At 40.5% G+C, this 14,402-nt stretch overlaps 1 protein-coding gene across 1 annotated transcript; it reads right to left on the reverse strand.

Annotated features, from left to right (window-relative positions):
- Positions 1 to 7,586: 7,586 nt before the first annotated feature.
- Positions 7,587 to 14,396, reverse strand: LOC140330615 (rhodopsin, GQ-coupled-like). The gene has a single exon (XM_072410886.1). The coding sequence runs from the start codon at positions 14,102 to 14,104 to the stop codon at positions 13,103 to 13,105; it is 1,002 nt and encodes a 333-aa protein (XP_072266987.1). The 5' UTR covers positions 14,105 to 14,396; the 3' UTR covers positions 7,587 to 13,102.
- Between the last annotated feature and the right edge of the window lie 6 nt (positions 14,397 to 14,402).

Below are 14,402 nucleotides of genomic sequence, written 5' to 3' on the forward strand. Positions count from 1 at the left end.
TTTGTTCAAACAGAACCAAAAGTACATGATTAGGAGCTGTCCTTTTAACTTATAAGTACTATATGTGTTTATATTGCTGCCGAGGGCCAAAGATCAGGCATGCAGGGAGTCGGCCATGTTTACTATTGGTGATTATTATAGCAAGGCTCTTCACCCTTCAGCTGCAATACAAACACAGAAGCGGAAAAAGTGAAAATAGCTCATATAGCATGTAAGCAATTAGGAATATTGCACATGTGTTTTGCCTTCCCCACCGATTAATTACCAGTCAAAAAACCAATTGGATCGGTCAGAGCAAAAAATTGGCAATGGATTTGCTCATGTGTATCAGCCTGAGGACAACTTCCACACATACTGAACAGTTTTGTGGGTCCTGTGCCAGCTAAAAATGTCAGCAACAACAAATCAATTCAAACCAAGACCAAAAAAAGCTTAGTTTTCAGTGAACATTGTGCACAGTGTTTAATTGGCTTGTTTGTTTAATTAAATATCAACAGATTTGAGGCATATTAACAAAGATGCCAGCTCAGTTGTCATTTTATTAGGAAGGAGCCAGCTGAAAATAAACAATAACATTTGTTTAATTATGTTTCCTGCAAGTTAATCAACCAATTCTAGAAAAAGCCACAGAGCAGTATCAGAGAAGAAAAATTGATTTGTTTATTTTGTAGAATGTTTTACTGGGAATAATAGAATAGGAGCAGGAAATAGACAGTGATTTCTTGTGAATCCATTATATAGGATTGCTTAATGATGATTGGAGCAAAGTTAAATTAAGGCATTTGTTGGTTACCTGTTAAGCTACGTACACACGTGCAATAATTGTCATTGGAAATAAATGATTTATGACCAATTGTTCGATAATCGTTAACAAAAAAAGAGCACTGCGACAGGTTAACGACGACAGGTTAATGATGAACAAGGAATGCTGCTGGAAATGAAGGACCGTCCTGGCAGATCCGGTAGGGTAATGATCGTTTCCTATCTATTGTGTGTACGGTCGTTCGGTGATCATGGATTGTTCTGCGGTACACCTTCTCCGTTACACGTCACTTCCTGCATCGTTCAAACCATCGCATCTAGTGTGTGTGTACATTATTGGTGGTTTATATATTTCAACAATCGTATCGTTGCACTATACAGTCATTCAAAATAATTGTGATTACCCGTTGATCTGTCGTTAGTCATTCAATTTCTGACAACAATTATTACATGTGTGTACCTAGCCTTAGTCTAGGTTCTGACTTTTTGCAGGAACCATGTTCATGTGCAGCTGCTGGTGACTGGCACCTTGGCAGCCACTGGGCCACCTGCACTGCTGTAATAGTTCTTAAAGAACCAGAGTTTACATATTTTACAGCTGACAGCAGCGGGTGGTACTGAACTACTTACTGGAACCCCATTGATACTCTATGGGTGAGATGCTACATGTAGAAAATTACTCGAAGAAGTAGTTCTGGGTTGTGACCATGACCTCACCACTAATCTGAACGTAACCTCAGGGTTTGGAATTTATTATAAAACACACATGGAAAAATAAATTCTGGGAGGTTTATGACTTCCATGAGCCAGGACATCTGTAATTTGCACCAAGCACGCCTAGATTTGCAGATATAGCATGTTTTTTAGGAAGAAAAAAATGCATCTGAAACAGCTGGTGGATCACTGTCTTTACATGCAGGTAAAATGGAAAGGTCCATATTTGGACCTACTTACACCCATTTGGACCCACTTACACCCATTTGGACCCATTCATCAAGTTATGAATTTGGAAGCTGAAACTTCTAACATTTTGTTTATGAAATACAAATTTTTTGATCGTCCTGCTTTCATGGTGTCATCACTTACCTTCGGCAGAGCCCTCTGGCTCGCCCATACCGTCTTCCATACATCGTACCGTCTTCCATACGGTTCTGTGTCTTCCTGTTTTTTTTTTTTTTGCTTCGTCCTGGCATTACTGTTGCCATTTTTGTTCTTCTTCTGTCTGCAGTAGTAGTGGTTGTGGATTCAAGGAAGCTCCTATAGTAACGTGCAGCACATTAATCTTACCTGCAGTCTTCAATGTTGGCTGGTGCTTAGCCTAGGTGCAGTACAGTAATCCATAATGCAGACTCATTACAATTCACACATATCTCAAGCACCATTTACTTCCCTATGCAATGCAGGTTAATCATGGCTAGTGGGGAAGGGTGCTATGCATCCTAGTTTCCTGAAAACATAGCACCCTGCCTCAATATTTCTCTCTGATGCAAACAGTGGGCCAACTCTATAAAGGAGTAATGCAAAAATCATCATCTTGAAGAGGATGTCAGTCTGCTGGAGTGGCTGTTCCAAGGTGGACTATATATGCAAACAGACAGCCATGACCACATGTGATGCTGACACATCATGATTGAAGAAGGGCCAAAAAATGATAGGGGTGAGCCAGGGACAGTTATATAACACAGCTGCAATGTATCCTAAGAATGAATGTGGTATATTCTTTCTGGCAAGCTTAGTAAAGGGTTATCCCAGAGGAAATTGCACTTTAGGTGGAGATGAAGATTCAGAAGGCGACAAATTTAGCTAGCCACATTTTTCCTACAAGGTGGGAACAGATTCCAACAGTGGTCAAAGATATTCAATACTGTTGCATGTACATTCCTTTACTTCTTTGGTTTGACATGTTGGACATTTGAGGACCTTTGAGCATTTCTATGTGTTCTTTTAAATATCACATCATAAATAAAATATGAAAGCTACTAATTTTTCTGAAAATGTTATTTTCTTGGCCACAACACCAATCCATTGGATAAGTATACAGATCACGAGATTTCCACTTTTGATCAATCAGCATTGGCAGGGTGAATTTAAAAAGGAAAACCAATTTCTGCATCTTCCTAGCCTTCTCTGCAAGGTTGTGGCCTGGCGTTACACAGGACAGGTTTGTTTTATTAAAACTGTACCATGCTGCTTTTATAATTAATAGTGACCGGAAGATACTATCTTGTTAAGCAATGGTAAGACACAATGACCTTGCAGCATTCATTAAGTGTAATCTAATGAGGAACATTAAGCAGCAGGAGATTATTACACCTCGTCTGATTTTCCCTAACAAGTCATTTATTCAGCTCTTCAAAGACGAATGTTTTCATGGACATCTTTTCTCTGGTCTTGCTGGTCAGTTAATAAACCACAGAGAATTCTATAACAAGTATATCACAATGAGCAGTGTTAAAGTAGAAGATAGGAAGTCAAGCCAGGGCCATGTCCCATACAGTAACCAAATTTGCAGAATTAAAGTAATAATAAACCCTCCGACAAAGCTTTAACATTTGCCCTGTTTGGTGCCGTCCTTGACTTCTCATAATCTGTCTTCTTTTAAATTCACAAATAAATGATTGTGACTTTAAATTTTGTTTATTGGGCAATAAAAAACATGCAGGAAACCACAGAACCCGACCAAAGCCACCCTGATGTGCTTGCTCCTGGCTTGGTCATTATCATTATGTGCCAGAGGTTCTGTTCCGTAGGGCATGTGTTGTGGTCCTAAAAAGTATTGCTGGCAGATGCAGATGTGTACTTTGGGCATTGGGCTCACTAGGAAATCATGCGCATTGTAGTCATGCATACTTTGGCCCCTGGGATCACTGAAAACTCATGTGTATTGTGGTTAGACAACTCATGCATATGTGCCCATTAGGATTGCTGAGGGCATCGTGTTTGGCAATTGATCACCTGACAGGTAGTCCAACACACTCAAACACCCCGCAGTGAGGGAAATAACCAGAGACCTTTCCAAAGAAAATAAAGTGACTGTTAACAGCAAAATTACAGTAAAATGACTGCCAAAATGTCACAGTAAAGTACAAAGGATGGCATGCATTTTCCAATGAGGGTTTAATGTGTTCAGTTAATTCTCTTCAAATGTATCTGCTTCTCCTACGAGCACTTGTTGATGCTGGTAGTTATCTGAAATTGCACATGTGCCTATTTAAAGCCAAAAACACCCAAAATAGGTCCTAAGCTTCCTTTTATAGAAGTTTCTCTTTCCAGCTGGATTTGGGTTTATGTTAACATTGTCCTTAGTTTGAAGACGAGCATTGTGCACAGGAAGCCTCAATCACTAGTGTTGAGGCATTTAGAGAGCTTTTCATTTCCAGTTCAAGCATATTAAACACAGATCCAAACTGTCCCTTTAAACAGGCTACAGAATTCTATCAACAAGCTTCAAGCAGTGAACAAGCTTCTTCTATCAACAAGCTTCAAGCCAGCAACCTGTTTAAAGTGACTATCAGTAGGAAACCTGTGTTAAACATTTCCAAACTGGAGATAAATTGTGCTTTAAATCTGAACTAAACCCAAAATATAAAAACTCACCGTGAGGCCATAAGTCTTTTTTGCCAAAAAAAAAAAAAAGATTTCCTCAGCTCCAGGTGATTATTTTATATTTTGTTTACTGGGCATGGCACATGCTGGAAATAGGCCTGGCTGCCAAAGACAATCTTCCGCCTCTTGTATGTAGATCTGGGATACTTGGTGGTGAATATAAGGGCTTTGCAGCAATGACACGATGGATTCTGGACCATTCATCACTGCAGGGTGCTTCCAAAGAGGTAAATGTGTGCAATAATGCTGTGCATACCTGCAGGTAATTGTAAAAGCTCACCCCAACCAACGCTGGTTTTGTTCTATTTGAAGTTCTTCATTACATTATGTTGAATGCTCTGTAAATGATCTGTAAAAGCTTGCTGTACACATTACTCTGATAGAAGCTAAAGGCTGTGTTAATAACACCATTTATACAGAAGCAAATGTAACTTATCATTCATATAATTTAAAAAAACCTTGCCCAGGGAGGAACATCCTGCAGTTAACAATATGGCTAATGTACATTCACTGATTTCTAAATATGCACCATCATTTTTCATTTATTTTTAGCTATATAATGAAAGATATTTCTTGTTATCATCATTCTTACTATTTGCTGCCCTAAAAGTCTTATATCAGTGAATAGTTTGTAAATATATACATAAATGTAGGCAACCAGAATTCCATATTACAAGGGGTCTTCAAAAACTTTCTGCACTTTTTAAACATTTCAGAGGGTGTAATGTGACTAGTCTGTCTGGCAAGCCGGCTGAGCTTGCAGTTTAGTATAAGAGTCACCATGCTGATGGCTGCAAAATTTATAAATTGCAATAAAAAGGAACAGCGTTCTGTTATAGGTTTTTGTAGGCAGAAGGTGTACTGGGAGCATAAATCCATCTCTGCTCAGTATAAGGATAAAGAGAGAACTTGTACAGTCTATAATTGGATTAAAATGTTTGAGAAAGGCCATACTAGTGTGACGAATGCAAAGCAAGGGACCAACTGCAGCTGCGGCTATGAGGAATGAAGAACCCTGGAACTGATTTGCGAAAACAGAAGAATAACATTTGAGGAGTTTGCAGGAAAGCTGAATGTGAGTGTTGAATCTTATAGATGGCATTAAAAAGTTGATAAAACACTGGGAAAATATTGCAGAAACTTTTTGAAGACCCCTTGACATCGGCAGCCTCTGCTTCCTTCTTTGCATTTATACCCCATCACATTGCTTCCTTCTCCCACTTTCCAAAAAAATAGATGTCTGCCAACCCACTAAAAGCAAAAGGAATTCCCTATGTGGCTAATATATCTCAAGGGACATAAAGAACTTCCTCTAATGGCTTATCTCTAAATATCTACGTTTAAATCCCCAACCAAAATACAGTCCAAAAAAAGAACTTTAAATGTCATCCCAAAGCTGAAGGTTACACTTTTAAAATTTGGAATCAGGGGGGCTTTATTGCAGAAATGGGCAGGCAATGTCCCTTCTGCAATAGGCATTCTTCGGTAGATGATTGCCTTCTGTCCAGGCAAAATTTGCTGAGCAAATCAGTGTTGATTGCTGGGATTGCTGGGATAGACAACACATTCCATCTTCCCCTGCAGCTGCTGGCAATTAACTCTATATGCATGTGTGGGGTTATGTCAGCCAACAAGATGGCCAAACAATGAATCAAGGTAGAGTAGGAAGAAGATGGTGGCACTCACCACAGGACAGGGACATGTGAGTATACAAATAGGTTAAGTTCCTTTTTTAACCCAACATTAAGATCTTATAAATGTAATTTAAAAAATGATTTTCAATCTTTCTAAACAGGATGCTTTAAAAATAAAGAATACCCAGTAGCCCTACCATCGAGGTTCTTTTTAGGGCACTCCCTGGTATGGGGTGCTGCTTCAAAGTTATAATTCTGCCACATGAACTAAAGACCTCAACCTACCAAGCTGCCCCACATTTTGCAGGCTTGGTCCACCACGGTCACCATCAGGAAACTGGTTTAAAGTAAGGGTGTGCAGCCAATGTTAGTTGTTGGAGTGTATGCCTGTAAACCGATAGTGGCTGGAAAATTGGCAAGTCTGGGATGCAAAAAAAAAAGTATGGAAAAACTTCTAAAACCTGCATTTCATTTAGTGACAATGGTTTTCAATATGTTTTGTTTCCCATTTGGACTAATTTCAGATATACAGCATCAAACCAGGGGGCTGACAACTTCCTGGTGCACAGCAGACGGCACTGGAGGCAACAAGATTTGGTAACAGCCGCAGACAAGGTGCAGATCTTCATACTTTCCCCAGAAACTTCCTCCAGTGTGACGTCATGAAGCCAGAACCTGCCCATCCAGAGACAAACCTGCCCACCGCCCTGTGCCTGCTATCCGTACGGGGGACATGGACCGCGACTCTGACCGGTGCACGGGGTACTTCTCCTGCCCTCGCTGAAGGGTTCACCGGGGGTTGGGGACCCCTGCTCTATAGTGATGCCAAGGGTAGAGAGTAGTTACATGTAGCCTTTGCCCCATGGGAGCAGTTCACTGACATGAGATATTCCAGCTAATATACAAAAAAATATTTGTGGAGCAACAGAAAAGCAACCAGATACGTTTTACCATCATATACACAATATTTAGAAAGCCCCCTTTTCTAGGCACTTCATGAATTTGTAAAGCTTCCAATACCAGTTTATTTTTATACAATATGGAAGCAGGATATTGGTCCGATATTGGACCCCATTTACCTTCCAGCAGAATGAGCAATTACACATCTGTGACTTCCATCTACAAGGTGTCATAATTGACTTTTCTAGGCCATTGCTGCTCACCATTTATACTGATTTCTCTTACACACCCCATCCCCCTCCTTCTTGGTTATTGTACATTTGTGGTATTTGTATTTTCTAATCCCCAATACAAAGCGTTTCTATTTGCAACTCAAAAACTCCAAATGGGAAAACGTTTAAGAGCTTAATTTACAAGAGGAGAAGAAAAAAAACCGTTTAATAAGGATTACACTGTGAGATTTAGCGCTTTGGATAGTGAAAATGACAAATGAAATGAGATTAAAAGGTTGTCAGAATTTGCAATAAATTGATGGGTTTATGTGTCAGTGACGACACAAAAGGATCATCTATAGTGATGGCTCTGGAGCTCTGTGCATGGAATCAGTGAGGTCGGCTCTATGGGGGGCTGTTACCTGCCTGGGAAGCCTGAAATGATATATATAGAGAGAAATGTCAGGCTATGCCAGAGGCAATTAGGAATTAAAGAGGACCTGTCACTGAGAGATGACCTGGTTCTAAAATATATAGCTTTGCATGGTTGGCGTTCTGATCTTTGGCCTTTAATACCTTCTGAATCACTGGCCCAGATTAAATATACAGCTCAGATGTACTGCAACCAAATGATCAGCTTTACATCCAGATATCAGCAACACAGCTTCCACCATCTCTCAATATGAGTCCACTTATTGGCAGTATTGTGATCGAGGTACATCATGCAAGATTTGCCAAAAGTCAGGAAATCAAAACACTCCCAGAGAATACAGCTTATGTGGAGGATTCCTAAACCCCAGTAAAAATAGAACAAAGCAGAGGGGTTTTTTTTTTGTTTTTTTTTGCAAAAAACACGTGGAATATTATATTACACATATTTGCAAATGTGAAGTCACCCCTGAGGAAGCCTATCCAGGCAAAACACATTGGGTACCACTATACATGTATGCGAACTGTAGACCTATCAGGTTAATACTGGACTGTTAGGACATTCTTGGGCCCACTTATTTATGGATTAGTTGTACACTGTAATGTGCCATTCTTATTGCCAGAAACAGAATTGTTACTGGTATGTTGTAAGATTGAATACTTTTATTTTATTGTGTTTTGAGAAGTTTATTAATAACACTGGGGGACGCATTTTTGTTGAGTTAGATCTTACACTTGTTTTTCACTAATTTTAAGGTGGTGAATCCAGAAATGCTATCACATTCAGTTTTTTTTGGGTGGTGAATCCAGTTTTGTGCAATCACATTCAGTTTTAAAGATAGAGTAACCTCCATTTTTGTCAAAAAACATACAAATTTTATATACAATAAAAAAATGTTGTTCATACAAAGGATTTATTGTTACTCTGACATTTTTTTTACAGTAAAACATTTGAAAATTAATCCGGTAAGTGGTTAAGGTAAAAATTTACGCTTATAGCTTTTCCGGAGTGTTTAGTGTTAGGACAATCCCGCCGGATGCTCCAATATTAGTCAGCCATCATATGTACATCCCATCTGCCCTTCCTGTCCTTCCCATCTACCCCTTCCATGACCTTCAAATTTTGGTGGAATCAATCACCTCACTCATCACTGACTGCACCAAGGTTTTACAGGAAGTTAGAAAGATGGCTATGCAGAAAATGCACCTTGAAGCATTTTGTAGCTCTCCAAGAGTTTCTGAACAATTTCTGTGTAATTATTTGCTTGTGTGTTTCCAAGAAAGTCCTTGACAATGGCTTTGAATGATAACCAAGCATTCTTTTCGACTTCTGACATTGTCTTGATGAAAGGTTAATCTTTGATGAGCTGCCGATTCTGTGGACAATCAAACAAACCGACCTTTATTTTTTCAAATGACACGCTAGGAAATTCCAAAATGAGGTACTGGAAACAGTCTCCTTCAGCTAACAAAGCTTTAACGAACTTCTTCATCAGACCCAGTTTCATGTGCAGAGGCGGGAATATAATATTCTTTCTATCCACAAGTGGCTCATGTAGAATGTTTGGATCACCTGGTTTTAGGGCAGATCTTGGAGGCCAATTCCTTTCCACCCAATGCCTCCCACGAGCTCTGCTGTCCCACATGTACAGATAACAGGGATACTTAGTGTATCAACGTCGCTGACCAAGAAGCAAGCATACCATTTTAAGGTCAACAAGAATGACCCAATTGTGTTAGTGATATTGCAACAGTTCAATGACTCTCCTTATGTCTGCATATTCTTCACAAAGAGAAACTGAATGGCCAATTGGGACTGACCCAAATATATTGCCATTGTGAAGGAGGACACACTAAGCTCCGTTTTGAGCTATCGATGAATAGTAGCCATTCAGTTGAGTTATAGATTGGAATTCCCAATTCCTCCATTAAACCAGGTATGTTATGGCAATACACAAAGCCACTGTCAGTTCTCAAGTACTGCAGAAATGCAATTTTTCTGGTTCGAAAGTATAATACCTTTGTTCCTTTTTCAAGTAAGTTTTTCTCACGCAGTCCTGATGCTAGGAATTCTGAAGCCTTTTTCGATAGTCCCAAATCACGTGCCAAATCACTCAACTCATGCTGATCAAATCCTTTACCAACAGAGTCCGTGGAGTCCAGGTAATCCTGGACTCGCTCCAGGCTGTGAATGGACAGAGGAATAATAAGCAGCACAGTGATGAGGTCATCATATCCCTGTCAATTCACTCAATTCCAGGTCATCCTTGATCAGCTCAAGCTGTAATTAGACAGTGGATAGAGTAGCAGAACCCTCTGTCACTCTTCTCGAGTTTAGGTCATCCTGGATGTGCCCAAGGCTATGACTGGACTGAGGAAGGAGAAGCAGCACAGTGATGAACTCATCTCCCTTTCAATCTACTCTTTTCTTTTATCAATTATATCGATCCTAAGCCACATCTGAGCTGCCCTAGCTCATCATCCTGAGAGTTAGAGGAAAAAGAACATTACCATACATTACCATTGCAACATTACCATTAAGAGTGTTACCATACACAGTCTCCCAGCTCTGGGGTTTGCACACCAGGGTCAAATAGTCCCATAGTGTGGAGGAATGTAAACAACTACAGAGCACTGACACTGGTATGCATACCAGGAAGCTGGGAGACAACCATGTAAATTTAGTGCTAGACTATAGGTGACCTCTAACTCTTAAATCTCAGGGTAAAGAAGCAGTCTGATACAAATGAAAAAAAGATGAATAAAGATGCGAATATAAAGAATCATGTAGTTTAGGGTGAATATTCCTATATTCTCTAGCCTTGCTAAGCAACCCTGAGAGAAATAAATCTTTTCTTAAAGATGTCAGATTTCTGTGTAATGAAAGATTGACAGGAGAAAGAACAATCTGTACACACACAGCGCCGTTCTGTTACATGGAAGGGGGTGGCGTCCTGCTGTGTAGTCCTCTATAGGAAAGTACAGCCTCATCCTCGCCCAGTCATTCATTGATTCACCAAGATGGATTGATGATGGACGTCGGGGGAACCGCTGTACACATGCTAGATTTTTTCCATCACAGCTGCTCACCTCGGGTGACAAAAATCCAGCTTAAGTATAAAAATTGATTCATTTCTGAAAAATGTGATAAATGTGGAGCTATTGCCCAAAGCAACCAATCAGATTTTACATTTCAAAAAAAAAAAAGAAATCTGATTTCTTGCTACAGACAACAGGTCCAAAATGTGTGAACTGTATAAATCAGTCTGGTCTGCTATTTGCTGAGCACCATCCAGTTTATTTACAGTATAAAAAAGAATTAATGATGAGTGAAGGGTCGGGACACACAGCAAACAATCATATTTCTGAGTCACATCGGTGATAAAGTCATTTGGATTGTGTTTTGGCCATCGCATGTTTTACATATCACTCATTGCCTCGGTATATAATAATATATATATAATATATATATAATAAGTACACATTATCACCACCTGACTCTCAGTCTATCCAGAACTGCAAGTAATGATCATGCAATACAAATTTTCTCTGCCATGTATTCCCTATATCCATTGATCCTTAGTTATTAAAGCCCTCCAAGACTAGAGAAGATAGACTAATATGAGTGAACCTGGGTGAATCATCAAATCTGGAATGGATTTCTCAAAAAAAAATTATTAGTTGGAAAAAGGTTTTAAATCCTGTACCAGATCCATTCCAGGTTTGCTGGATTACCAAGGTTCTCCCATGCTAGTCTATCATCTCCAGTCTTGGAGATCTTTAATAAATCAGGCGCAATATGTCAGCCATCTACAGTGCATGTTGTATGCGTGACACCATTGCCAGTACCCGTGTCATTGATGTAATAAATTTAAATCCAAAAATAATCATGAAGTGCAAAAGGCAAAAAGCATCCAAAATCAAGAACGGTGTCAGAGATTCCCAGTGTCCTAGATGTAGATATACACTTAATCCCTGGTCACACACCCTGCAGTCTTAAGAGGTTTATTTATCATTTTCACTCAAAATTCATACAACTTTCACACATTTTTCCAAAAGGATAATGGTGGCTTCTGGGTGAAAGTGTAATTCTTTAAAAAAAATTATAACCAGACTCCTTAGTGTGCAATATCTGCTGAATGTAGTGGAAGCCCAACCATGCAATTCACTACATTTGTGTCCAGGCAAGTTGGCTTCCTTATTATATCATTGCTGATAAACTAGAACAGTGTTTCTCAACCAGTGTCCCTGGGATTCCCCAAGAGGTTGTTGGGGTTCCTTGAGCAATTAGCAATCAGTCACCACTGGCACGAAATTAATTTTTGGCTATATTATTATTAATATTAATAAACAGGATTGATATAGCGCCAACATATTATGCAGCGCTGTAAGGGTGACATTCTTCCCAATGGCCAGCAATGTAAGTAGTATTCTTCTTATTGACCGCCACACTAATATACTGTGAGCTGGGGATATAATAATTATAGCCGGGGTTCCCTGAAGACCTCAAACCTTTTTTAAGGGTTCACTCATGTTAAAAAGTTTGGAAATGTTTAGGAAACACTGGACTAGAAGGTAGAGTCTGTAAGGATAGGGAATAGTCCTTTCACTGATCTTAAATTAAGTCTGGAGATAAAGCAGTGGCAGATTCCCCTCATTTGGCAATTGATAAAATATACAAATCATGAGCACCCCAAAGATCTGGTCAGCTTTAGCAATATATAAGCAAAAAGTACATGTATGAATAATGAAGAAGAACATTGGACGTATGTACTAAAGCAATTCAGGCTGCTTATTTATCAAGGTGAATTATAGTCTTGCAAAGGATAATTCACTTAGCTTAGTGAATGTGGTAATAGTTCAGAGAATACCCACATGCAAAGAAGTCTGAAAAAAACAGGATTTTCCTTGCACATATTTGGATGGTTAAAGTCAGCAGAATTTCATCTCATTTACTAAGCAAAGTGAAATATCCTATGCACAGTGATAATATACTTTGCTACATGACCAGTCTGTATTATTTTAATAAAGCAACTGCATTGTCTTTTCGGTTGGTCTATTCTGCACCCCCCAGCAACACCACATCCCCATCATAACCTGACCAGTCCCCCTATATTATAAAAAATATCACAGTATGATGCAGAGGTCTGTGAGTCAGAAAACACTAACTTTGATTTCCAAAAATAAACATTTCAAGCAAGTCATGTCAGGAATCTGCCTGGTACATTCAAATATACAAGAAGCTGGCGGCAAGGGAAATCCCTTTAAGATGCCCTTTTAAATGTGAAGCTTGTATTGGAGTCCTACAAAACCCATTATCAATGGATTGTGGATTCACTTTGTGAAAGTTTCCAGAACATCAAAATCTACATTGAGGTGGTATTTGCAGGCACTGATCAATGATAAGTTAAATGCCTAGACTGTACTTGTGTCTGCTGACAATGCAATTCTCATGCATTACTAAATCTGTAGAGGAGCTCCATCACTGGATATTTGCAGGTAGCCCACACTCCTCCATCCATGAACATTCCTTGCAAAAAAAATCCCAAATTCTGCATCTCAGCGCTCAGATGTCCTGCAGCAGCGCAGGGAGAAGAGCTGGCGCGCCCCCTCGCGGAAGCGCTGGTCACACACACTGTAGATGATCACATTGCAGCAGCTGTTGCTCGCAAGTATCCAAAAGGCAAAAAAAGAGAAGGTGCACCACTGGTATCCCAGCACATTACCCACCACAAACACAGCTATGGGGGTGAAAGAGACTGTAAAAGCCATGGTTAGGGTCCCTATGGTCTTGGCAGCCTTGATGTCAGAAAAAGAGACTTTTAGGGGCTCCTGATCTGTCCCAGATAAAAGTTTCCTCCTCCTGGTATACTGGTGTATGGTGGTAAGGGACAGGGCATTGATGATCAGGGTGCCCCCCAAAAGGCTAAAATCAAAGGCAGGAAAGAGTAGAAGTATCTGCCAGACATGTGCAGGGGATGCAGGGGCAGGGGCATAATTGCACATTCTGCTGCAGCGATTGTATTCAAGAACTATGCCACCTTGGCTGAAGATCATGGGGGTCATGGCAAGGAAAAAACTGGCAGTCCAAGAAAGAAATATAAGCAGCAATGTCCTCCTTCTGGTGATCACCACCTCCTTGTGCAGGGGCTTCAGGATGGCAATGCTCCTCTCAATGGTCAGCAAGAAGATGGTGCTGATGGACACCAACGTGCATCCTGCAAAGACTGGTCCTATTAGGTAACAAGGGTGCCAGGAGCCCACAAAGAGCACCTCAAAGCCCCCCTCTGCTGTGGAGGCATTAAGGGACAGCATCTTTATCTCCCCATACACAGAGAAAGGTACCACCAAGATGCCCAGAGCCAGGTCTGCCACTGCCAATGAGGTCTTCAGGTAGCCCTGTGGGGTGCGAAAGTGCTTGGTGCCCAGGAAGACTGCCAGGATCACTGAGTTACCCAGCAGGATGGCCAGCAGTAGGGTGATCATAAAGCTGACAGTGAAGATTCGGTTCCCAGAGGAGCAGCAGCCACTACAGTTGGTGTGATTGAGGTCTGTGAGCATCCTTCCAGGGAGACAGGGGGGTCTGTACACCTTGTGCTCTCCTCACTCTGCTCCCTGCCTCTCACACCTCTCCTCCTTCATCATCATCAGCAGCAAGGACTGCTCTCTTCCCCCTCCTCTGCTTTCTGCATCACTCTATCACTTCTGCTCTCTCCCACCCATGTTCCCTGTATTACAATCCTTCTTATTCTTCCTGCCCCTTTCCATAAAAGTTTGGGCACAGAGCTAGACCTCATCCACATCCCTTCTTGTCATGCAATTCTCTTGTGTGCCTGGCATCTCATCTTGTCTGCAATCT

The sequence above is a fragment of the Pyxicephalus adspersus genome, chromosome 5 (genome assembly GCF_032062135.1).
Source record: "Pyxicephalus adspersus chromosome 5, UCB_Pads_2.0, whole genome shotgun sequence".
Classification (NCBI taxonomy): Eukaryota; Metazoa; Chordata; class Amphibia; order Anura; family Pyxicephalidae; genus Pyxicephalus; species Pyxicephalus adspersus.